Source organism: Ursus americanus, chromosome 2, assembly GCF_024610735.1.
Source record: "Ursus americanus isolate L20-20 chromosome 2, mUrsAme1.1.p, whole genome shotgun sequence".
Classification (NCBI taxonomy): domain Eukaryota; kingdom Metazoa; phylum Chordata; class Mammalia; order Carnivora; family Ursidae; genus Ursus; species Ursus americanus.
Window position 1 is genome coordinate 43,274,113 of NC_142128.1, and position 26,388 is coordinate 43,300,500.

The window sequence follows — 26,388 nt, forward strand, 5'->3', positions numbered from 1 at the left end:
AATCCTATTCTTGCTAAAAACCATAAAACAGTCTAGGGCCAGTGGAACATGCTACTACATATAAAATAATTCAGACACCCAATAGCTGTTTGATCAAATATAAACTAACTTCTTGAATTTGATAGCGGCTTTTTAAGAAGAGATGTGGCTCCTGTCATTTGTGTCAGACGTTACCTCTGTTCCTTCTGACCCAGCTGACTGTGGCATGCCATGGCCAGGAAGGGGAGAAAGGAGGATTTTACAGAACTAAATCTTGCTTAAATTTCAAATATAGCAACAATAATAAACATAATCAGCATCACCATCATCATCGTCAGAGCTAACACTTACAAGCACTTGCTCAATGCCATGTGTTGGCCCAAGTATCCTGTTCTCTCCTCAGGGAATTCCTGTAAGTTAGATGATATTATTAATCCCATCTCAGGACATCTTCAAAGTTAAAGCAAATTGCTGCCACTTGCACCCCTTTGTCACTAAAGAAGAGATAAAATACTTGGCGGATTTCTTTGGATTTGGAGGCAACGTATTCCTCATTTAAGTGTATTGTTCTTACCCAATTGCCAAGGAGCCCATAAGGCAATCAGTTTTGAGCCAGGCCCAGGGCAAGAGAAGGATCTGCAAGCCCGGATTGCTGCAGAAACTGCTCAACCACTTGAGACGAGGGATACGGCAGATCTCGTGTTGCCCGGAGTGACTAGCCAATATGGGTGTTGCCTGGGGCCTCCAAGGAGCCAGGATGAGAGAATCAGGGCACAGACTCCTAAGGTTTTAGGGCAAGCTATATTGTCTTTTGAGAAAAAGCATCTGGTTTGCCACTGGGTCTTACTGGAAATTTCATGCTCCATCAGGGCACATCCAGGGATGAGGCAATCTGAACTGCTGGTCATGAACAATTCTGTGACCACAAGGCTGTTGTGCATAGCAGCGGCCCTCCTCCGGGCTCGTGCTGGCATACGGACATTGTGAGAGTCCATAGCTCGACTTCTGCTGCCTGTCTTCTCCTGCAGTCCACACCTATGGCCTCATGTAGAACTCCACACAGCCAGTTCACTGGAGAAGAGGAACCAGGGCTCGCTTCACAAGTGTTCTTGTACAATGTGTTGGAATTCATGGGAGGGGGTCTGCTGCTGCATAACATCCCCAACTAGTATCATTCCTCAAAGTAGGTGATGAAGGAAACCTCCCGGGAGCAGGACTTCAAGTGTTGCATGTGGTTATCTCCTCTGTCAGTCTGACTTGAACCAAATGAATTCTAATCAATCCATGCATACCATCGAGGTTCACCACATATGCCTCCCTGGGTCTGGAAGTCCAGCCTTCCCTGGGGAGAGAGAAACAGCCCAGGCACACCAGACAGTGACAGTTTCCAGAGCAGAAGCATTCAGAGCATTGGTGAGAGGCAGCCTGAGTTCTCAGCACTAGCATGGAGCACATAGTGGAGCAACCCTTTCCCCTCCACCGAGGTTGTGAAGGAGGGCTGATGTCATGCAAGTGAACAGTTAAGCAAACAAGATAATTTCAGACGCTGGGACGTTCTGTGAGAGACGCAAAATAGAAACTGATGTGTAGGCAGATAGAATCAAGAGCAGACAGCAAGAGCAATTGCTAACATTTGAGTATTTGGTACATTCCAGACATAGTTCTAAGCCCTTCACGTGCATTAACTCATTTAAACCTCACAAGATCTTATGAGCTGCACGTTTGTTCTCATCTTAGGATAAGGAGACGGAGGCACAGGGAGGTTGAGTAGGACACCGATGGCAGTTGGAGGGGTAGGTTCCTGCCAGCTTCCCACAGCATGTTGCCTTCCAATCCCAGTTTGTTCTTGACCTTCCTGATCAGTGTTCTAAAAGCCATTCCCAATGGGAATAAATTTCCATTTCTACCTAAGGCCATATAACTTGGTCCATGTTCCTGATTCCAAAAGAAGCTTGTTGATATTTTATGAAGAAAAGAGCAAGTCCCACTTTCAGTAGGTTTAAGGCTGTGTGGAGAGCAAGTGTCTTCTCTTTTCCAAACTAGTGTTTCTTTCCACCAGGTACAGAGGGACAAAAGGAGTTTGTGCCAAGAAATAGTCCAGGCACCGTGTTAACCTGAAGCTGAAACAAAGTGGCAGGGCTGGGTATAGAAAACAGATGCTGATCATAGTGAGACCACTTGATTCTGGCAGGAAGCAGGGACTTTTCAGTAAGATTCCCTTGGTGCATGTTTGTTTTCAGATCCATCTCACAGGAGCCTGTCAGCTGCTGAACTGTGAGCAGATTTATAGCTCAGACATTGATTCATCAATAGCCACCTGTAAAACCTACCCTTCTCTTTGGAGATCTTATTCATCCCCTCATTGCCATTCCTCAGAAGACAGTCTTACCTATCAGGCAGGCTGTGCTCACACAGAATGACAGGCAGGCCGGTGTGACCACAGAGCTCCCATGGCCTTGGGTGTTGAAGGACCACACTCTTGTCACTGTTTAAAGGGGCTTAGGTAGATACATAGGAGCCTCTGGGAGCCAGCCTTTTCCTGGAAATCTTAAAGAGAGAACAGAAGAAGGCACAGATTTTTTTTTCTTCTGCCTGGAACTGCCAAAGAGAAGAAACCAGAGACTTGCACAGAATTATTCATTTTCTCATGTTTCTGATTTGTAGTCTTCTGAAAACTTTCTCACCAGACCACTAACCACTACTTCTTCCTTTTGTGTCTACTTCCTTCTGTTCCATTTTTACCCCTCCCACCACATGTAAAGCAGCCCTGACCTTGTTTAGGGGCAGAAGAAATGCCAGTTTTGGAAGCAGAATCACATTAATTATCCACTGATAAGAGAGGAGAGATTGATTTCAGAGTGGTATGTGTGTAGATAGATCCATTCAACTTCCTCCAATTCGAGGGAGGGAAGGAAGATTTACAGTTACGAGGAGGAGGCAGTTTGTGAATATGATTTCATGTATGAAAAGGTTAGTCTCAGGAGGAAACAGATATCAAAGGGGTCTTTGAGAGGGAACTGTGTTATGGGTTATAACTCTTGACATACATGTCTCTTTATTCATCAATGAGTGCTGCTTTTGGCTTGCATATTAAGAAAAAGACCATCAAGACATTCTGCTTTGGAGAACACAATTGGAGAAGTGGCTTGTTTTCCACATTCACATGAATATTTTCTCTCTTGAGACTAAGTCTGGATTTTATGTTTAGAGAAATTTAGAGAAGTCTCAGGAGATGTCCTATGACCCACAACAGCTAGAAGAGAACAGGTTAGTAAGGAATATATCTTCATAATCTATGAGAGGACTTTGGTATATTAAAATACCACAAACAAAAGTAGAAGGCAAAAGGCACACCATGAATATCTACACCATGCATAATAGATAAAGAATCAGTATCCCCAGCTCATAAAGAACTCATACAATTCATTAGAAAAACAATATTCTATGTCTTCTGCCCATTTCTTAACTGGATTTTTTGTTTTTTGGTGTTGAGTTTGAGAAGTTCTTTATAGATTTTGGATACCAGCCCTTTACCTGATAAGTCATTTGCAAATATCTTCTCCCATTGTGTCAGTTGTCTTTTGGTTTTGTTGACTGTTTCCTTTGCTGTGCAAAAGCTTTTTATCTTGATGAAGTCCCAATAGTTCATTTTTGCTTTTATTTCCTTTGCCTTTGGAGACATCCTATCTTGCTATAAGATAGCGAGAAGTTGCTGCAGCCGAGGTTGAAGAAGTTGCTGCCCGTGTTCTCCTCTAGGAGTTTGATGGGTTCCTGTCTCACATTTAGATCTTTCATCCATTTTGAGTCTATTTTTGTGTATGATGTAAGAAAGTGATTCAGCTTCATTCTTCAGACATTTATCTGAAGAAGACATACAAATTGCCAACGGACACATGAAAATGTGCTCAACATCACTCAGCATCAGGGAAATACAAATCAAAACCACAATGAGATACCACCTCACACCAGTCAGAATGGCTAAAATTAACAACTCAGGAAACGACAAGTGTTGGCCAGGATGTGGAGAAGGGGGAAACCCTCTTGTACTGATGGTGAGAATACAAATTGGTGCAGCCACTCTAGAAAACAGTATGATGGTTCCTCGAAAAGTTAAAAATAGAACTACCTTACAACCCAGTAATTGCACTACTAGGTAGTGTATTTATCTGAAGGATACAAACAGTGATTCGAAGGGGCACATGTACCCAAATGTTTATAGCAGCAATGTCCACAATAGCCAAAATATGGAAAGAAGCTAGATGTCCATCAACAGATGAATGGATAAAGAAGAGGTGGTCTATATATACACAACAGAATATTACTCAGCCATCAAAAAGAATGAAATCTTGTCATTAGCAATGATGTGGATGGAAATAGAGGATATTATGCTAAATGAAATAAGTCAGAGAAAGACAAATACCATATGATTTCACCATATGTGGAAATAAAAAAACAGATGGACATTGGGACGGAAGTAAAAAATAAAATAAGATGAAAATAGAGAGGGAAGCAAACCATAAAAGAAGCTGAACTCTAGGAAACAAACTGAGGGTTGCTGGACGGGAAAGGAGTAATCGGGTGATAGACATTAAAGAGGGCACCTGATGTCATGAGCACTGGGTGTTGTATGCAACTGATGAATCACTAAATTCCACACCTGAAACTAATAATACAGTATATGTTAACTAAATTGAATTTAAATAAAGAATTTTAAAAATTTTAAAGAAAGAAAAAAAGGAAAAGACTATTCCAATTTCTAGAAATGAGTAAAGGTCTGATCCTAAACTATTGATTGAAGGAAGAAACACTTCCCAAAACACACAAAATTATATTTAACTCCACTAATAACTAAATAAATGAAACTTTAAATAATAAAATATAATTTCTATCATTTTGGTAAAAAAAAAAAGGTGAACCACCTAATATTGAAACTCATGAACAATGTTTCTAGGACCATAAACTGTAAGTCTTTTCTGTATTAAGAGCTTGAAAGTTCTTTATATTTCTTTTCCCAATAAGAATTGATTGTGAGAAAAACTCAGAGATGCAGACAAAGGTGTCATCTCTAAGTTTTTATAAAAATAGAAAAAAAAAGGAATTGTCAAAACTGATGGAATGGCATATGAGAATACATCTATACAATGTAATATTATCAAGCATTAAATTGAAATTTTAGAAGAATATTTAAGTATGAAAATGTACAAATAAGAAATCAGTACCAATAAAATATTTGGGAAAATCCCAAATACTTGGAAATTAACAACATTCTTTAAATAATTATTGAGTCAAAGAAAAATCATAATGGCTATTGAAACGATTTAGAACTGAATAAAATATTAAAAAGAATATATAAATAATCTAGAAGAAGGCAGGAAGAGTGAGCAGAGAAAGACAAATCAGAGGAGAACAACAACAACAACAACAACAAAAACCAGAAGGCCTAAATCTAACCATACTAATAGTAACCAAACTTTGGGATTCAGCTCCACAAGTTTTAATATTAAAACCCCATAACTTTTAACGCTGATATTAGAAAAGAAGAAAGGTTGAAAATGAATGACTCAATGTACCATTTTAAGAAGCAAGAAACAGAGAGAGGCACTGGGTGACTCAGTCGGTTCACCAACTCTTGATTTGGGCTCAGGTCATGAACTCAGGGTGGTGAGATCAAGCCCTGCCTTGGGCTCTGTGCTGGGTGTGGAGTCTGCTTGGGATTCTCTCTATTCTTCTCTTTCTGCCACTTCCCCTCATTCCCTTCCTCTCTTAAAAAAGAAGTAGAAGTAGAAGAAGAAGAAAAGAAGAAGAAGAAGAAGAAGAAGAAGAAGAAGAAGAAGAAGAAGAAGGAGAAGAAACAAGAAACAAGAAACAGAGGAGCAGAGCAGACAACATATTCATTGTCCATTGTTGTGTTTCTATTACAACAAACATAGCAGCTTAAACCACAAACATCTATTGCTCACAATTTGGGTGGGTGAGGGGCCTGGAACTTCCACTGGGTGTTTGGCTCAAGGTTTCACAAGTCTGAAATTCAGGTGTCAGCTGACCGCACCCTCATAAGGAGGCCTAACGAGGGCAAGATCCCCTCCCAAGTTCCCTTCGTTTCCTTTCTGCTGAGTGACTGAGGTCCTCTTGTTCTTGCTGGCGGTGGGCTGGGGACCAACCTCAGCTCCTGCATGTGGTCCCTCTCCTCATGGGCCCTTTCCAGCATGTGGCTTGCTTCTTCTTTGAGGCCTGTAGGAGAATCTCTCTGATGCTTCATTTCTTTTTCAAGACATACCAGATTAGATAACTTTTGATTAACCGAAGATCAACAATTAGTAACCTATTTATTGAGAGATATCTCATCATATTGATGAGTCCTGATCACATTCAAGAAGAGAAGATAAAAAACAAGGATGAGGGTCAGGGACAGGAATCTTAGGATCCATCTAAGAGTTCTGCCTACTTCACATAAAGTAAGTCAGAGGAATAAAACCATAAGTATAACAGAAGAAATCAACATCATTAAAAACCAAAAAATAGAATCGATTAACAAAGACCAAAGTCAATTCTTGGACAAAACTGAGAAACTTAGCTAAAAGTTCAAAAAGATCAAAAAGAAAAAGAGAGCAAAAACAACAGCAATATGAGGAATGAAAGCACTAAATCAGAAAACATTATGTAAAATTTTATGCTAGTAAAACTGACAACTAAACGAAATGAACAAACTTCTTGGAAAATACAACTTGGCAAAAACGACACAAAAAGAAAACAAAAGTGTGAATAGTCCTTTATCAATTAAGAGCTTAAGTTCCTTATCAAAAAACTTTCCCATGAAGAAAAATCCGAGGCAAACAGCCTCGCTGGTATATTCTATCAAATATCCAAGGGGAAAACATTTCAATTCCACACAAACTCAGAAAATTGAGGAGTATTACCAAAAGGTACTAGTAATAATTTAAAGAGGAAATGAAAACTCCACTTATATTGGCATACAGTATAAAACAATTAGGGATACATTTAATTAAAAGTGTTCAAAATAGAACTATAAAAATGGAAAGTTGTATGAAGTTCATGGATTGGAAGATAGTGTTTTGAAGATGGTGGGTCTCTTCAAATTCATCCACAGTGCAATCCCAACTGAAATTCTAAGAGGCTTTTTTGAAGAAATTTTTAAAATCCATGTAAAAATTCATATGGAAAGACAAAAAAAACCCTAAGTTAGTTTTTAAAATTTTGGGGAAAAAAAACCAACGTAGCTGATAAGCTTCTATCAACTGATCTCAAGACTTAACACAAAGCAGCAGGAATCAGGAAAGTGTGGTTTGGGGCATAAGGAGAGATGTGTAAGATCATCTACTTGTAAGCCACAGGTAGGTTAACAATGATAGGGCCAATTGATTGTTGACAAAGGTTATAAAATGGTTCTATGGGAAAAAGGTAAGATTTTTGTTTCGTTGTTAAGGAAATGGTGACAAAACACCTGGATGTCTGTATGGGAAAAAAATTAGCATCAACTCTCACCTCATGCCGTATACAAAAATTAACTTGCTATGCACCACATATCTAAATATAACAGTTAAAAACTGTTATATTTCTAAAAGAATATGTAGACAAAGAGCTTCATAATATTCAGTTAGGCAAATAGTTTTTAGACAGGCTGTATAAAATGTGAACTGTAAGAGAAAAAATGGTAAATAATTTCCATTAAATTATAAATCTTTGCTATTCAAAAAACACAGTTAAGATAATATAAATGCAGGTCACAAATCAGAAGGAAATACTTGGTAAACATTTATCTGACACAGGGATTTATATACCAAATACATAAATAACTCCAGTAATTGGATAAGAGATGAACAACTCACATTAAAAAGAAGCAAAAGAATGCTTGCTCAGCAAATGGTGCTGGAACAAGTGGATATGCACAGGGGAAAAAAAGAACATTTTCCCTATATTACACATATACCAAAAAATTCACTTTGAATGGTGCATAGACCTGAACGTATGTGTGAAAACTATAAAACTTCTAGGGAAAAATAGAAGAGAATCTTTTGACCTCAGGGTATACTTTCTTAGATAGGAAACACAAAGTAGGCTCATAAAATTAAAAAGTTGATAAATTGCACTTTCTCAAAACTAAAACCTTGTGCTCTTCAAAAAATATCATTAAGAAAATGCACAGAAAGCTACAGACATAGAGAAGATGCTCGCAACATGTAAATCAGGCCAGAATAAAAAACGAAAGACACCAAACTCTTGCAATTCAAAGATAAGAAGACAAATAGCCCAATAAAGAAGTGAAAGTTGTGAACAGACCCTTCGCAGAAGATCTGCAGAGCCAGCAAGGACTTGTGACGAGAATGAGCGCCACGGATTGCCAGGGAAATTAGAACCGCGGTGAGATCACACTGCACGGAAGCACACACTCGGCAACGGTCAAGTTCAAGACTGCACATGCCAGGTGTTGGCAAGGGCGTGGAGCTACAGTAGCTGTCTCTCAGGGCTCGCGGGGCTGGGACACGGTACCGCTGTTTTGGAAAAGAGTATCAAGCCTCTTAAAGCCTTAAACATAAATCTGCTACGTGACTCAGCAATTATACCCCCGGTATTTTCAAAGGAGCAATGGAAACATGTCCACACAAACACTTGCATGTGATTTCATAGCGGTTTTATTTTTACTAATGACGAATGAAACAATGCAAATGTCCATTTACAGACAGACGGATAATGGAAATGTGGTCTATCCAATGGCATGTTATCTAGCAAGAAAAAGGAATGTGTTGCAGCTGTTTGAAACAATGTGAAGGAGTCTCAGCATTCTTTTGCTTAGTAAGTGAAGCCAGGCCCCAAGGAGTGTATGCTGTATGATCCTATTTACATACAACTTTAGAAAATGCGCTCTAATCTATAGTGACGGGATGCGTCTCGTGGTGGCCTGAGCCAGTGTGGAGGGAAAGAGGCGCTCCTGAGAGCAGGAGAACCCTGGGGCGTGATGGAGATGGGTGGGATCCTGATTGTGGTGGTTTCGTGGATGCGTGTATCTTCCAAAACATCAAATTGTATACTTTAGACATGCGTGATTTATTGCGTATAAATTATTCTTCAAGACATTTGTAAATAAATAAAATCGATATGATGTTAAGAAAGAAATTATAAAAATTTTTAAAAATTTAAAAAAGATTAAAAAATAAAAAAAGATAAAGATTTAAAAAATTTAAAAAAGATTAAAAAAAAGAAAGAAAGAAATTATAGTCATGTCTTAGAGCTTGAGGCCTTAAATGCTACCATCCTGACTAGCTGGAAGTGTGCCTTCCTCTTGGATATTCTCCCAGTTATTCCTCAGACTCTCCCAACTGCTCACAGGTACTGTTTGCTCTCAGTTTGAGGACCTGGATAAGGAGTTCTGGGAGGAGGGTCTTGCCCCGTCAGACAGTTCTGTGCACCAGAGAGCCCCTCGCGGTCCCCATCTCTTGCTGGCATCACTGATCTTGTCCACCCAAGCGGCTGCCGTCCTGGTGACTGTTCCACGGCTGACGTGCCCTCCTGCAGACTGACTCTTACCGGCTCCGGGATGGTGCTTTGATGCTGTCTCTCTCCCTCGGGGACTCTGCCTCTTGTCATCCCCCTCCAGATGGGTTTCCCACAGCTGGCACCTCGTGGCATGTCCCTCTCCCCCTTTCTGGCTCTATTCTTCCTGGAGCCCAAAGTCGGGAGGCATTCGGGGCCAAATTAAAGCATAGACAAAGATTACACCTGGATTTCTTGCTCTCTCTCAAGGCCAGGCACACATTCTGGAGAGCATTATAGAAACAAGACATATAAGTCCCTCTTTCGTAAGAAAATATGTATTCCCTCTTCATGAAGGACATCACGTTTTTTCCCTCAGCAAAGTAGCTTGCTAGCCAAATTCATGAGGCTAAGACTAAAACCTCAAACTGGATTTACATTTTGCTCTATGTTACACTTCCCGTTGCCTGAGCTTCTGACACCCACAAGGAAAGGAATAACATTTGAAATACACTTAGTACTTGTTATTCTTGCTGTTCCAAAGGTTTGCAAAGCCTCACTCTGTTCTTTACTTGAAGTCATAAACAGGGCAGGTGTCAAATCCACGCTGTCCATGACGTGTATCAGCTGATGTCTACCTGTCCTCAGTGAACGCACCAGCTCGCTAAGACCTATTGTTTTTACAGCGATAAAAAGTTCCATGTCACCCCAGGTGGCACAGGCTCACGACTCCAGCTATTCCACACGGATAGAAGCTGCTCAGAGCAACTCTGCTGCTTTTCCAGAGCCTTCCGCCCAGACGGCACGCTTTTTAAATGTTTGCTCCCACGGTGGGAGTCGGTGGGCAGTGGGAAGGGTGTCTCCCGTGGGCCCGCTAACTGCCTGCGTCCTTACTGCCCCGACCGGCTCAGGCCACGTGGGCTCTTGAGTGACACTAGGCTTTGCCCCCCGAGTCCTGAGAGTCACCGGCCCCCCTGGGCTTCCAGGGCGGGCGCTGATTTCTGGAGCCTCCAAATGGTGGATGTTGAACAATTAAACAGCAAAACTCGGCTGCTACTGGTACCGGGGAAGTTTGATCTTGGGAGAGAGGAAGACTGGTGAAGGCCCCAAATTCTGAGTGCATCGGGGTGCGTGTGTCCTGTATCTGTACTGATCTTACTCGTTGACGTCATCATCATCAGTCATTTACCAGCTGTCTATCTAAAAAAGGGAAACAAAGTATTTAGAGCAAATTGCTTGCGAAGAGATGGCACATTCGAAGCTTTTGATTCCACTTTGAGCACATGGTCATGACTGTACCCTCGCAGTCCTGGCTAGACCATTCACCCTTCCTCCTCTGTTCCACGGGCCCAGGAGGTAAAGGCCCACCAGCCCTGCCTTCCCACGTGTCTCTCCTGTGAAGAAATGCAGTGTTTACTGGAATGCCCCTTCTGTTCCCAGAGCGCACACAGGTTCAGGCACGGCGGGGTGGGGCAGACCTCTCTCCCAGCCTCCTGGACGGGCGGAGGGTGCGTGGTTGCGGAGAACAGGGGGAAGGCATAGGCTGCTCCCAGGGTCCCTGAGCGCCACCCTGGGTAGGGGCTAGCAGTCCAGGGCCGGTGGTGCACAGGAGACATTCTCATAGTTTCCTGCAGCATCTTCGTGGGCCTGCCCTTCAGGGTCATCTGGGTGCGCCTTCTTCACCTCTGAATAGATGATTGCGGGTTCCTGGTGGGAACCCCACAAACAGTAAGTACCTTAGTACAGGCGAGGAGGAGCAGAGGGGAGAGGGAGCTGGAAAGGGGGACCCACCTCATCCTTCCAATGTGTCCTTGGTGCACGTGCTGTTGGACGGAGGAGGGAAGAAAAGTATTAGACTGTGGGTGACGTATTCCAACTTACAACACACTCAACGCATTTCAAAATCTCTCCTCTGCAGACTCAGCTCTCGATGGTTTTCTCTGCTGGATTCTTCCAAGCCTCAGAGTACCCCAACCCCATACACGGATAGAACATTTCCCCTGCCCACCAAATGCCCAGAGTGACTTTTCTGATGATTTCCTTCTCTCTCCACTGCTCATCACCCCAGCAAAGCGGTCCCTATGCTCCCAGCCCACCCCGTTCAGGGCCTCTGTGACTGCACTGATTGGGGAAAAGAGGCACACGGGGTTGGCTCCATGCAAGGAAAGTGGAGGAGGCTGGAGAGGGGGTTGGCATTCTAAGGCCACACAGCAAATTCCCGGTGAAGATCCGCAGTGAAGCATTAAGAAAATTCAGTGTGTGTTTCTTCTATCTTTCCAAGGGTCCTCGGGATCTCTTTTATTTATTTAGCCAATAAGCACTCAGTGAACAATGACCTACTATGAAGCACTGATAAGCTACAAGGACAGAGAAACAACACAAACTCGGTCCATGTACCCCAGGAGCCTACAATTTTAAGGTGAACGACGATGTATAAATGTATGCAACAAGTACGATGGGCACCAAGATAGAAACCCGTACTGAACTCTGTTGTTGCCCTAAGGGTAACCCATCCTCCCAGGCTCGAACGCAGGGAGAGCTGGCGGGAAGTTTCATAGAGGTCCCCGAACTATGTCCTGACATGTGAGTAGGGGCCGCCGGGTAAACTAGGTGGGGGTAAGGACGAATTGGGACAGAGACACAAGAGCACCAAAGCATGCAACAGCCCAGTATGATCAGGAAAATGGGAAGGGTCAACGCGGCTGGGGTGAGGATGGAGCTTTGAGGAGGGGCCGATGCGCAGGGGGAGGCAAGGGTCCAGCTGTGGAACGAAGAGCCACCGAGGCAGTTAACCTGGGCCGGGGTGTGAACAGCAGGGCATATCAGAGGGACCGTGCTGGAGACAGAGTGTTGGGGGCTAGAGGAGGACGAGATGAGAAATAAATACGCCAGTTGGGAGAATTATGATCGTCTACACATCAGGTTACGAGAGGCTGACCCCAGTAATCACTGGTCATACATTCTTTCAGAACGCTATTTGAAGAGGCCCCTAGTTTTCGAAGCACCGCACTAGATGTTACTGGTACGTTTGTGGGAAACAATAGTGTCTGTCCCCAGAGAGTGTGTGGGGTCTGGTGGCAGTGCACACGGGTCCGTGGGAAGGGACACAGCCATAGGATGGCTGCGAGGGAGGAGAGGATGCCTTCTTTCCGTGTCCCACTCGTATCTGAGAGGCCCGATCAGAGGCCGCCTCGTGGATCCAGTCACACACGGCCGCCTCACCTCCACTTGTCTGGAAGGTGTCTCACCTGGATTTTCCTTTGAATGCTGGCTGCTGCAGATCTGGGAATAGACCAGGTTGTCATCTCCAGGACCCACTGTGAGAGAATAGATGACAGCTAGCTGTAGTCAAGAGCCCACAATCTAGACTCTTCTCAGCCACTCAGTTCATAACCAGCTTCTGTCTCAGACACAGCGCCATGAATGTCATTGTCAAGTTGAGTGTGGCTCAGTCATGGGCACTTCCTCAATCTCTCCCCCAACCCTGGCTCATCCCTGGAGCCCCGGACTGCTTAGAAAACCCTCACCATTGCTGTACACGGGCTCCAGCTCCATCAGGGCTGGCGGCTCACAGGGGGTGGGCCTTTGGGGGTCTGTGCGGGGGGGTCCGGACCAGGAAGGCTTCCGATGCTCCTTGGGACTGTAACTGTGACAGACAGAGAGAGACACAGGGAGAGAAGGATCTGTGGATCATACCGAGTCTCAGGAAGACTAGTGTCCGGGAGGAGCCCACTGCGGTCCATGTAAAAATACCATGGCTGTGGGGGCGCCTGGGTGGCTCAGTTGGTTAAGTGTCGACCTCTTGATTTTGGCCAAGGTCATAATCTCGGGGTGGTGAAATCGAGCCCTACGTCAGTCTCCATGCTCAGTGTGGAGTCTGCTTGGGATTCTGTCTCTGAGAACTCCCTCCTTCTCTCTGCCCTCTCCCGGCTCACGCTCACTCACGGTCTCTCTCTCCTTCTCTCTCAAACAATAAATAAATACAATATTTTAAAAAATATCATGGCGGACTACCCTGAGTCTGCATGGCTCTCTCAAGGGAACTCAGAAGGCATGTGTGACGCGACGTGCAGCCCAAGATAGCATTACAGGGAGGGAGGGTAAGTCAAGGTCAGTGAGCAAAAGTGCACAGTCTCAAGGTTTTTTGGTAAACAGTTATATCTGCCTAATTTTTTATTGTTCTCAAAAATTTAAATGTTTAAACACGGATACACACTTTTGCATTCCCATAGAACTTGACCTTTGCCTTTTTTAAAAGGTCCTTTTCAATGTTCCCTCTCATATTATGGTAATCTACCTTTCCTATAAGACACCATGAGGACTCTCTGGGCCAAGAGCGGTTTTTTTTCCCCCCGCTTCTGTTTCATTCTGCAGTTAATATTGTGAATGGAACATTGCCAGCATTCAGTAAGTATGTCCTGAGTGAGTGTGTGGTGGAGAGGTGAGCCGGGGAAGAGCGGGGTGCAGCCCTGTGACAGACGATGCCGTTAAGGTGTGAGTGGTCAGCTCTGTGCCAGGGCGCATTTAAGGAAGAGAGAGATTAACGTGGAGAGCAAATGACATGAGTTCTGTGTATGCATAGCTCTAAGTGAGTATTATTCATAAATACGGCTGAAAGTGGCTTTCCGAATCACATTTTTGGATTTTGTAAGAATTTGAAAATGTTAATAGGAAGTCCAGGCAAATATTTTTTTAATGTGCCTATAATTCTGTGTCCCTGTCTTGTGGGTATGAATAAACCATGACAACGTTGTCAGCACAAGCAGCAGAGACCTCACCTGGGTGTTCCGGTGGTAGGGAGTCCTCCTGAAAAACAAAGGATCACTGAAGGTAAGTGAGCTGTGTAGGTAGTGTTCTGTACATTAGAATGCCCTTTCCTGGAAATCAGATTCATTCTAGGTTTCAGCTATGGCAAATCTTAGAGAACATCTGGCTCTACCCCTCCCCACCGTGGCATATTACCGAGGAGGAAGGTGGGGCTGGAAAGATAGCTGCCCAGAATCATACTTATTCAGTCGGTCAAAGTCGCATGCACTCTAAGGAGGTGTGGCCGAGTAGCACAAGAAACACAATTCCGTATTTAACTCTGGGCCCACTGCTTTCCCTCTTCCTCTTCTCTTTCCTGACTGTGGCCTTGGCGATGCAGACCAGAGACAGAGTTCTTACACAGTGTGAATTAATAGGGCTCCCGTAACAACCTTAGACCTCTGCACCTGTGGTCCTTGCAAACCCATCCACCATGGGTACATACTGCTTTCTCCATACCCCTTCTTTCCTTCTCCTTCACCTGGCTGACTCCAACTGATCTTTCCGCCTCCAGGGCTTTCCCGGGGGCCAGAGAGCTGTATGAAGTGACCTATCTCCACGCTCAAAGAACCCTGCAGTAGTAAAGTCATCATACTGGATGGCAATTACCTATTTGCATATTTCCCTCCAACTCTCTCCATCATGAAAGAGTGTGTTACTTGAGGCTGCAACTTCGTCTTAATTATTTTTATATTCCCAGTGCCTAGAATGTTGACAATATCCATTAAAGGTTTGTTCAGCAACTGAACAAATTAAAGTATGTACTTTGAGGACTAAAAAAATGGCAAGTTGACAATTCTGTAACAGGTGATTACATGGAAACCTGATCTGGAAGGCTTCTCCATCAGCCTTGAAAATATGGCCGTTTTCCTTCCTCAGTGAAACACTGAAATCTTTTGGCAGGACTCCTCTTACTTTCCCATTGTTGACTGTTGCTTATTTATCCATGGCTGTCTAGCTGTCTCACTGGGCTTGGAGACCAGGAGTCATCGCCCCAAGTAAGCATCCTCATGAAAAATGACTGATTGATGTCTGCAAACCGAAAGTTAAACTGCAGGGGCATGATCCCTCCCTAGAGCATTTGTGATTCCCATCAGTCGACAGGGCCTGTCGTCTCTTGTGCGTGGGGTATCTAAGTCTCAGCGTGTGTCTGCAAGTCAGTTCCTCTCCTCATTTGTAAAAGGGAGAATAGACCCAGAAGCTGGCTATTTACATAACACCAGCTAATGTCACTGAAGACGTGTGGGCCAGGAGCAGTGCTAAGCAGCTTACAGAGATAGCACCAAAATGGCAGATACTATTATTACCACCATAAAGAAACTGGGGTTTGGAGAGTTTAATTTACCTGCCAAATACTAAGTATTGGGCAAGTTACATTGCTGGAATTTTCATGCAGGCAGTTCAATCACAGAGTCAATACATTTATCGCTCCCTTTGGTAACTGCTCGGATAAACTCAGGCTTAAGGAGCTGACAGAATTCTCTTTTAGAAAAAATGGAAAGGGCTGAGCTCCCTGAGAAAGCTGGTGGATAAAGAGAAAGAAGACTTTGCTATAAGGGAAGTACAGTGGGCAAGATTTTGAGATGAGAAGGGCAGATACCCTCTGATTGGTCGACTGTCAGAACTTCTTACTAAGTTTGCTGTTTAAAACAACACTTCCTCTAGATCTGGGGGTCAGAACTGCCTGGGCTCCTGTTCTCACGGGTCACATAAAGTGATAGTCGCTAATCTTGACTTCCCCGTGTTGGTTGTTGTATTGACTGAGCAATCTATTTTTTGATTATTAACTTCAACAGTAAGGTTTTAATGTCGGCACTTCTAGTATGTTTCTAATTAATAAGTGACACAAACATAGGTGATTAAAGAGAAAAGTAGTTTTGGAGGAGGAGTTTGAAGTAGGAGGTGTGACCAGGCTTCCATAGGTCACCAAGGTGCAGTGAAGAGAATATGGAGTCAAGGGCTCTAAATGAATGATACATTTTATGATGAGTACTATTACGGTTAGTGCTTTTACTCTCTTTATATATTTTTAAAAAATGATATACACATTTAATTTTATATGTAATGTTATTTAAGAAAATACCAAGTAGCTTTAAAATATAAGTCATAAAATGTCGGTGCCATTTTTCATGCAAAGAAACAAGACAGAGGCTCATTGATTGACCTGAAAAGAAAAGGATAAGAAGACAGTGCTTGTCCAGCATCATTAAGAAAAATATGTACGTTTTTTCATTAAACTGAGACCCAAATGTTCTATTTATCTGTTTGTTTGCTTGCTTGATTTTCAATAGAAGCCCTAAGAAAGGGAGAACAGAAGCATTTGGTCTGACAGAAAAGGAAATACCATGTTATGCCAAGTGAGAGGCAGACAGAAAATAAAGTTTTAGTAATCCCAAAATATAAAGTATTGAAACCTTACAGGCACCCAAGACACTGAATAAAAAAGTTCAGTAATTCAAGAATCCCTGATCCACGAAAAGACATTTAGAGAGAAAAAAACCACAGTCACAGAAGAACAAAGGATGACAGCATATTTCTTGTCAGAAACAATACACACAGGAAGGCAGTAAAGCAACCTCTTTAAAATACTTAAAGAAGAAAACAATCCCAACCTATAATTCTACAACAGCAAAAGCATCTTTCTCAAATGAATGCGAAACAAAGACTTTAACAGACATATAAAAGCTGAACTAATTCATCACCAGCAGTCCCATACTATTAGAAATGTTAAAAGAAATATTTTGGGCGAAAGAAAATAATACCAGATGGAAATACGGAGATACAAAAAAGAAGGAAGGACATCAGAAGTGGAAACTACTCAAGTAAATATGTAAGATTCTTAAATTTTACTTAGGTCTCTTCAACAGGTAAGTGTTTTCAAAAATAATAGCACTGTAGCTAAGAGGGAAGAAATGGAGTACATGATGGAATAGTCTCTTTTTTTTAAGATTTTGTTTATTTATTTATTTACTTACTTTCTTAGAGAGAAAGCGAGTGGGGGGAGGGGCAGAGGAAGAGGGAGAAAGAATCTCATGCAGACGCAGACTCGTGGCTGAGCGTGGAGCCCAATAAGGGGCTTGATCCCACGACCCTGAGATCACAACCTGAGCCAAAATCAAGAGTTAGATGCTTAACCAACTGAGCCACCCAGGCGCCCCATGATGGTAATATTCTTACACTATATGTGAAGTGATCTAATGTCACTTGAAGATAGACTGTGGTAAGTTAGATATCTATACTATAAATGCTAAAACAACCAGTAAGGTAAACAAAACAAAGAATTATATACCTAATAAGCCAACAAAGGGAAAAAATGGAATCATAAAAAATACTCAATTGGTCTAAAAGAAGGTAGGAAAAAAAAGGAAAGGAAAACAAAGAACAGATGGAACAAATAGAGAACAAATAGCAAAATAATGGACTTAAACCTAATATTATCATCCCATTAATGTAAATGGTTTAACAGCTTAGTTAAAAGGTAGAGACCATCATATTGGATAAAAAGCAAGAATTAACTATATACTATCTATTTCTAAAAAATGCTTTAAATATAAGGGCCCAAATAGGTTACAAGTGAAAAGATGGATAAAAAAATACCATGTTAGGGTACCTGGGTGGCTCAGTCAGTTAAGTGTCTGCCTTCAACTCAGGTCACAGTCCCAGAGTCCCAGAATTGAGTCCCGCATCAGGCTCCTCACTCAGTGGGGAGTCTGCTTCTCCCTCTGACCCTCCCCTGCTCATGCTGTCTCTCTCACTCTCTCTCTCAAATACATAAATAAAATATTAAAAAAAAAAGAAATACCATGTTAACACTACTTATATTAATACATTAATATCAAAGACTATTTCAGAGTAAATGTCACTACCAGGGATAAAAATATCATTTCAGGGGCACCTGGGTGGCTCAGTTGTTAAGCGTCTGCCTTTGGCTCAGGTCATGATCCCAGCGTTCCAGGATTGAGCCCCGCATCAGGCTCCCTGCTCAGCGGGAAGCCTGCTTCTCCCTCTCCCACTCCCCCTGCTTGTGTTCCCTCCACTGCCTCTCTCTCTGTCAAATAAATAAATAAATATAATCTTTAAAAAAAAACCATTTCACAAGGATAAGGTGGTCATTTTATCAAAAACATATACAATTATAAACATTTATGCACTTAATAAAAGAACTTCAAAATACCTGAAGCAAAACTTGATAGAATTGCAAGAAGAGATGGATAAATGCATAATTAGGTTGGCAATTTCAATAATTGATAGATCAAGTAGAAAATCAGTAAGGATATAACAGACTTTAGCGACACGACCAGTCACGTTCACCAGCAGACCCATACTGTAAGAAATGTGAAAAGTACTTCAGGCAGAAAGAAAATGATACCATATGGAAATATGGAGACACAAAAAGGAATGACAAATACTGGAAGTGGTAACTAAGTGGGTGTTACCTTGACATCAAGTTAGACAAAGTTATGACAAGAATATAAAGCTACCAAGCAACATCCCCCACGAACGGAGTTGCAAACATTCTTAACACAATTATACCGAGTCAAATTCAACAATCATGACCAAGTGAAGTTGACCTCACAAATGCAAGGCTGTTTTAACGTTCAAATTTCAAAATCCGTATCAATAGACTAGAAAAGAAAATCATATGATCATCTCAATCAATGTAGAAAAAACATTTGACAAACATTTTTCCTATAAAAACTCTTGGCAAATTACAAATAGTAGGGACTTCCTTAGTCTAATATGGAACATCTATAAAAAATCCACAGTTAACATTATCATATTAAATGATGAGAGACCAAATACTTTCCCCTAAGATCAGGAACAAGACCAGCATGTCTGCTCTCACCACTTCTATTCAGCATTGTATAGGCGGTGCTAGCCAGTGCATTAAGGCAAGAAAGAAAGAAAGAAAGAAAGAAAGAAAGAAAGAAAGAAAGAAAGAAAGAAAGAAAGAAGGAAGGAAGGAAGGAAGGAAGGAAGGAAGGAAGGAAGGAAGGAAGGAAGGAAAGAAAGAAAGAAAGAAAGAAAGAAAGAAAGAAAGAAAGAAAGAAAGAAAGAAAGAAAGAAAGAAAAGTAACCCAGATTGGAAAGGTGACAGAATCACCTATGTAGAAAATCTGATGGAATCTACAAAACAGATTGGAACTAATAAGTATGTATATAGCGAGGTTGCAGGATATAAGATCAATATAAAAAATTAATTGTATTTCTATACAATCTATACTAGCAATAATAAAAAACTGAAATTTAATTTCATTCTCAGCGACTCTATTAATTTTCTAAATTTCACAATATTTAACTGGAACTCAAATCTCAGAGTTTATGGTTTGCACCATGGCTATTACCTAGTTTTGTTGTTACAAATGGAAGACTGTTTATTATTATTCCTTTTGTTCTCAGTAAGCTTTGAACCAGGGGTGGAACAGTAAATACTTACCTTTCAAATTTTTAATTGGAAACAAAATTCTGCTACCTGACTTAAATCTCAAATTACACACATGGAGTAACAACTTCATTGAGAAATGCATTCTACCTTTTTGTCACTATTGCCTACAGAGTGCCAGTGAATAGAACTGAGGGTCTACTATTTGGAAGAAAATAATGACCTTAATAGAATGCACCACACAAGTCCAAATCATTATAGCAACGGCCAAAGTCACAACATCCAAGGGTAAGACATAGACACCCACCTGATTTCCTTTGGGTCCTGAAGTGACTCACCAAAGAAGCACTAGCAGCAAGGACAAGCATGCTTAGCAGGCACCCGATGACGCCCACAGTGATGTGGATTACTTTGTTCGTGGAAAACTCTAAGTGGGAAGACCTATATTTGAGTTCCGGTGGCAAAAGTGTTTGACTTAGACAACATGTAGGTGGGGGCTAGAGATCTATCAGGGCAGTTTTCTTCCAGGTTCTGATTCCTCCATTTGAAGTATCTCCAGTATACTTCGTAACTTTCAAAAAAATGGCACATGATTGTTAGCATCTAAGATTGAAATGTATTCCCTTTCCTTCCCCCATGAAATCAGGACAATCTCTAGAAGCCCCAAGCCTTGGTGCCCATGTTCAAAAACCCTTTGACGCTGGTAGAATTTGTACAGTCTGTAGGAAAAATATTTTATTGACCTTCACGCTAACCCGTAGCTCAGGTACCCCCAACCCACCTGTGAGGTTGAGTGTCACCATGTAACTGCGCTGGACCCCCAGGCCATTGTCAGCCCCACAGGAGTAGTTTCCAGAATGTTCTGCGGTCAGAGAGAGGTTGAAGGACGCTCCTCCTCCAGAGGGGGCCGAGCTGCTCCCCAGGGTGACATCCTCGTGATAAAACCAGTATAAGATCGGGGGAGAGCCGCTCTGGGCCTCACAGCGAAGCTCTAACAAATCTCCCACCACAGCCTGGGCCCCGGCAGGGTTGAGGGTGAGGATGGGGCGAGACACTGGAACTGAAGGAGGAAATAGTTCATTGGAGGGTTTAATTGAATATGTATACCAGATAATAAAGGAAATATCCAGCATAATTTAGTAGTAGGAATATGGACCTGGGATCAGGACATGTCTCACCTGAGACGGAAAGTGGCACCGCCTCGCTGCGCTGGGGCCCCAGGCCATTGTCGGCCTCACAGGAGTAGTTTCCAGAATGTTCTGTGGTCAGAGAGAGGTTGAAGGACCCTCCTCCTCCAGAGGGGGCCGAGCTGCTCCCCAGGGTGACATTCTCGTGATAAAACCGGTACAGGATCGGGGGAGAGCCCCTCTGGGCCTCACAGCGAAGCTCCACCGTGTCCTTGACCATGGCCCGGGTTCTGGGTGCCCTGAGGGTGAGGACAGGGCGGGACGCTGGAACTGAGGGAGACAGGGGGCCGTCAGAGAGGGTCCTTGACACTGTAACAGATCAATGGCTCCACTCGAGGAGCCTAAAAGTAGATGTATTCCTTGAACCATGAGGAGGGATCCTGGATAATTTTGTTTTCATTACTACTCAGTCTTCTCCACAAGAAGTAAATTGTCTCACCTTACTTTCCATCTTTGCCTTGGTTGACATTTAAATCCTCACACCTCTGTTCCTTGCCTCCTTCAGGAGATCCTTATGGCTGACAGAGAACCTAAGCCCTGGCTTGGGGACAAGGTTGAGTGAAAGAATGAGGAACTTACTTCTCGGTGTGACTCTGATCCGTCTACTGAGGATGGGGCCGTGCATGTTGTCGGCCGCACAGTAGTACCTCCCAGCGTCCTGCTCCCTCACCGCAGCTATCCGCAGCTCTGCAGACAGGGCACGCTGCGTCTTCCTGCCCAAGCTCCTCTCCGTGCCCTCCCGGTGCCAGGAGAATGTGACAGTCCCTGTACCCTTGGCTACTGAGCAGATAAGGACCAGATCTTCTCCTTCAATCAGCTGGCCCCCAGGGGGCTGGATCTCTAGATTCACATCAGACACAGGGATCCCTGTGAAGACAGAGGAGGACTTGAGAGGGTCTCAAAGGTAGGTGCTGCAGGGCCAAGGAGTGGCTGGGATTGCCAAGAGTAAGCCAAAAGCAACAGGTGCAATCGGCAGCGGTCTAAGGAGGGAAATAAGGAATTGATTGTGTACATTATCACGAAGGGAGCAGTTCCCATCCTCAGGTAACATGGGCACCGGGAATAGTGGGATGGCTGGCAGCTCCTCTCTGCCATGTTCGTTATCTCCGGGAGCAGGAGAAGAGAGCTCCCCGCCCTCACTCTGGAAAAGCTGCCCCACAGACACTCACTCTGTACACGTATCCAGGATCTCAGGCTTATTTTAATGATGTTGGGAGTCACTGCGTTTGCCTGGCATGAGTAGGACCCAGAATCTTCACTCCACATGGTGGGAATCTGGAGCTCTGGGGAGCTGCTCCAGCCAGATCCCAGGACCTTATCTTCTCTGAAGAAACAGAATTGAAGTTCAATGTGTGACCTCAGTGGAGGGAGCCAGGTCTCACATTTCAGGTTCATTGGGCTCCCCTCGATGGGCTGGGAGGTGCTGACTCTCAGCACAGGACGTGGAAACAGCTCTAGAGAGAAGAAAAAAGACAGTTCCCAGGGCAGTGAGACCCCGAGCTCCTGGACAGATATACCTGTGTTCTCAGCACAGTGTCGGGAGGTAGGGACCCATGGAGAGGGAACCACCTCCCATCTCCTTCCCATGGATGCTTGGAAAAGGCCTCTCATGAAGTCCCCACTGATGAGCACCCCCTCTTTGATCCCCACACAGTTTCCCTGCCAAGACCAATTACCAACAGGATTGTAGCCATTACCTTGAACTTGGATCTTTAAAGGTTTTGAAGTTTCTTCCCATGGCCTCCAGAAAGATTCCCCAGAAGCAGTACAATGATATTCGCTATTGTCCTGGGAGACTGAATGTAGTGTGAACTTTGAGCCACGACGACGACCAATTTCTTTTTTATTTCTGTAGTAAATCTTTTCATTAATATCTTCTTCATTCTTCCCCCGGCATCTCAGGTGTACATCATCTCCTTCAAAGACAGGGTGCGAGGCCTGGAGGATCAGCCATTCTGCCAAGAGTGAACAAACATACTCCATCTGTTTCTTCAAACTCTCGTTTCTGCTCTTGAGGGAAGAGCTACGGCCCTACACACACTGGTGAATGTCCCCCACCAACATTTCCACGAGGCCCCAATACCCAAGACTCCCTTGCTCCCCTTGCCCTAGGTAGTGAACAAATTTTCACAAAACATACTTTAGAAATCCTCATGTGTATCATTAAAAGAGGAATTTTCTACCATATCTTTCTTCAGACCTGAGCCCCGTTTTGCCTGGTGGTTTCTGGGTTACTCCGAATGCAGACGGACAGTGTGCTATCCTCCACAGCCCTGTCTCCTCATTCTTCCCACTGGGGTCAACTCATCAAATACCCTCAGGCCTGCTTACAGCCCTGTCTGCGTTCCCTGCATTCACCCCGCCTTCAGACATGTGCCCAGCGGCTGGATTTCAGAGACAAACCCCTTTCTTTCCTCACCAGATAAAAATTCCACATGCACGGGGTCACTGACGGAAGATCTTTGGGTCTTGCATGTGTAACGTCCAGACTTGTATATTTGGATTGTTCCAGAGCCGGCTTTCCAGAAAGCCCAGTTGTGATACCAAGATGTATATCTCTGGGCAGGAGAATGGTCATCCTCACAGATGAGAGTCACTTCCTCTCCTTTGAAGGCTGTGGACCATGGAGGTTTGAGGAGAAGAAAAGCTTTTGGAAATGCTCCTGGACAAGAAAGAGAAAGGTGCCGTCAGGTGAAGATGAATGGCAGGTGGACTGAACCCAGGGAGGGCCCCACCTGCAGCTTGGCTGATTCCCATCGGGAAGGGAGCAGCTACAACCTGGGACATGCTTGGGGCAGAACCTGTCTTCCTCCCCCTTTGCCAAGCCCAGAGGTGGGCAGGTGGGTGTCATAGGGGAGAGGTCTCAGGTCCCTGGGGTGGGCTCAGAAAAGCTCGGGAGATGGGATGTGTAGCTGGGGACACACTATGAGGGCCTCTGAAGGTGGCTGATTCTGAAATGCTCTTGTCCGGTACGTTCCTGTCAAGGTATAGGTGGGCCTGGGATGTAGTTTCTAGACTCTGAAAAACCACTTCCTACTTGGTTGCTCATATATAATGAACAACAGGTTTTTTTCAGCTTTCATTACTTTTAAACTTTGTTTAACTTGAGATTCTATGCGGAAGGCAACTTTCGTCTACACTCCATCTAAGTCAGACACAATAAAAAACTAAGGGATATAAAGAATTTGAATGGAGAGGCATGGGCTGCTTGAGAAGTCACATTTGTATATAAAATTGCACCTGACAAGAGGGGCCAGAAAATTGAAGTGTAACAACAGCATGAGCTCCCTCGGAGGCGTGTAAAGATTTGGCTGCCGCGCTTCCTCTGTAAATGGGAGCTGCTCTCCTGTCCCGTCGTGGAGGCTCTAGCTTGAACATACGGCTCTGGGGGGTGGTCCTCAGGGAAGAAAGGGGACAGATGGAAGCTCCTGGGCATTAGCCTCCTACCTCTGCAGATGCTTCCTTCCCCTGCACTGATGGGGAAAGAACTGAAGGCTGCAGAGATCCCAGGAGGCTCTGCTCACCAGCCATGGTAGCAGGTGTGACCCCAGAGCACCAGCACGACTCAGGCTGGCACATCCCTTCAGCCCCCATTTACGGGCACAAGCGTGCCGGCCAGGAGGACTGATGCCCAGAGAGCAGGAAGGAAAGGGAAAGGAAGACTGACCTGACTGCTCTCGTCCGGGAGCTGTGAGGGAGCCAAGGGTTAAAGGTTAGCACGGGGTGATGCTGTTCCAACACCTCCTTAGACTCTGAGAAATTCCCCAGCAGCCCAGCCACAGCCCCTTCTCGGGCTCTCCCTCCCATTCGTTTCCCCGCATCCCTACCTCTCCTGGCCCCACACAAAGGCACAGCCTGTGATGAACGCAATGGCTCTTGTGCACGTGCCTGGTCTTCTTGCTATGCACGTAGGAGCTTGTGCTCCCTTTCGCTCTCCCTCTCTTCCCTGGCCTGAACTGGGCAGTGCAGGGGCAGAGAAGGGCTTGGAGAAAGCCTTTATCTCTGCCCCCCCACCTCATTTCTTAGGCACTGTTCCCCTACCTTTTCTTTCTTTCTTTTTTTAAAAAGATTTTGTTTATTTATTTGAGAGAGTGAGAGCGAGCGAGAGCACAAGCAGGGGGAGAGACAGAGGGAGAGAGAAGCAGAGGGAGCCTGACGCGAGGCTCGATCCCAGGACCTCGGGAGCAAGACCTGAGCCAAAGGCAGAAGCTTAACCAACTGAGCCACCCAGGTGCCCCTCCCCCTACTTTTTCAATTTCTGGTTAAATATTGGCTTAAAATCTCAGGAAGGGAGTCGTGTGGCTCTGCAGACCTTCCCTCCCTTGCCCGTGTTGGCAGTAATTGTTTCTCTGAGGATTTAGAGGTGTGGCTAGGGAGAGAGAAAAATCCAAGCTTCCTACGAGGTGAGAGAGGAAGCAGGTAGGAATCCAGGGGGCCACAAAAGACTCCACGGTCTCTGGAGACTTTTGGTTTTCCTGGAAACCTGGTTCTGCTCATTTTCCACCTCTTGTTATGTCTCTGAAGCCCAAGTAGAAGCAGAGAGAGAAGGCCCCTGGGTTTCCCCCCCACTGGCTGACATTAGAAACTTAGACCCTTGTCCCAGTCTGGCCCCTACTCACCCAGGGTCAGCAGCAGCCACAGAAGCATGGGGACCTGGCCTGGCCGACGGCAGGGAAAGCCCATCTCACCAGAAGCCAGGCTTCTCCCCCATCTGCGAAGGACGACCGGAGAGTGGTACTCAGAGAAGGCTCACAAGAATTAGAAAGAGGAAGTCAAATAACCATATGTTGCCTGTGTTCTCAGAATGTGACCGTGGCTACCACCCTATGTGCTGCTTATCTTTCGGGGCTGGTAGCGGTGCCATTTCCGATGTTGGTGGCCACCTTCCAGCGGTCCCCATCTGTCAAGAAAAATGTCTCCAAGGCTGTGCTTGGGTCCTCACAAAATGCCAAGTTTTGGATTTACTAATATTCAAATAGCTTTTTCTTCATTTTTCAAATGGAAACCCCCTTCCTTACCTTCAATTCATACAAACTTTAGTGTCCAATGAGGTCCTAATATAGACACGCCTGGTGACAGTGGTGTCAAGGTATGTTTTATGATGTAAGCCCCACAAAGTCAAAGGGTCAAAGGAGATGTCAAAGCTTTTGAGCTTTATAAAGCTGGCCTGAAGTTCCTGAAGAGGAAAACAATGGAAATTTGCAGACTGGCTCAGTTGGTAGAGCATGCAACTTTTGACCTCAGGGTCACGAGTTCCAGCCCTACGTTTGGCACCGAGCCTACTTAAAAAACAAAAACAGAAACAAAAACCCTCTGTAGATTAGCAAAACAGGCTTCCCCAAGTGCCACTCAGACCCACACAGATTAGAGGATGAGTGAACAAGCCCACGAACCGGAGCCTGTGTTGCGGGGTCTCAGCCCGTCAACAAACAGTGTTGTGCCTGGGCCAGTCCTGGTGGTGCTCGCCATTGTCCCCGCAACAACCATGGGGAAGCATGGCGGCGGAGCTTGATTACTCACATGTCCTGGGAAGTACAGGACATG

General features: G+C 44.2%; 1 protein-coding gene across 3 annotated transcripts; it reads right to left on the reverse strand.

Annotated features, from left to right (window-relative positions):
- Window positions 1-8,624: 8,624 nt before the first annotated feature.
- FCRL3 (Fc receptor like 3) lies at window positions 8,625-25,642 on the reverse strand. Of its 3 annotated transcripts, XM_087855340.1 has the most exons (14): window positions 25,464-25,642; window positions 24,512-24,532; window positions 23,264-23,506; window positions 22,542-22,799; window positions 22,014-22,298; window positions 21,424-21,711; window positions 20,836-21,114; window positions 20,439-20,717; window positions 19,965-20,084; window positions 14,247-14,274; window positions 12,996-13,114; window positions 12,717-12,785; window positions 11,260-11,291; window positions 8,625-11,175 (listed from the first exon to the last, which is right to left on the reverse strand). In XM_087855340.1, exons 1-14 carry the CDS (start codon window positions 25,525-25,527, stop codon window positions 11,050-11,052), a joined length of 2,211 nt encoding a protein of 736 aa, XP_087711466.1. In that variant the 5' UTR covers window positions 25,528-25,642; the 3' UTR covers window positions 8,625-11,049. The 3 variants fall into 3 exon arrangements, with proteins under 3 accessions (XP_087711466.1, XP_087711471.1, XP_045640577.2); XM_087855345.1 differs by lacking the exon at window positions 19,965-20,084; XM_045784621.2 differs by lacking the exon at window positions 24,512-24,532 and having other exon boundaries at window positions 25,464-25,641.
- Between the last annotated feature and the right edge of the window lie 746 nt (window positions 25,643-26,388).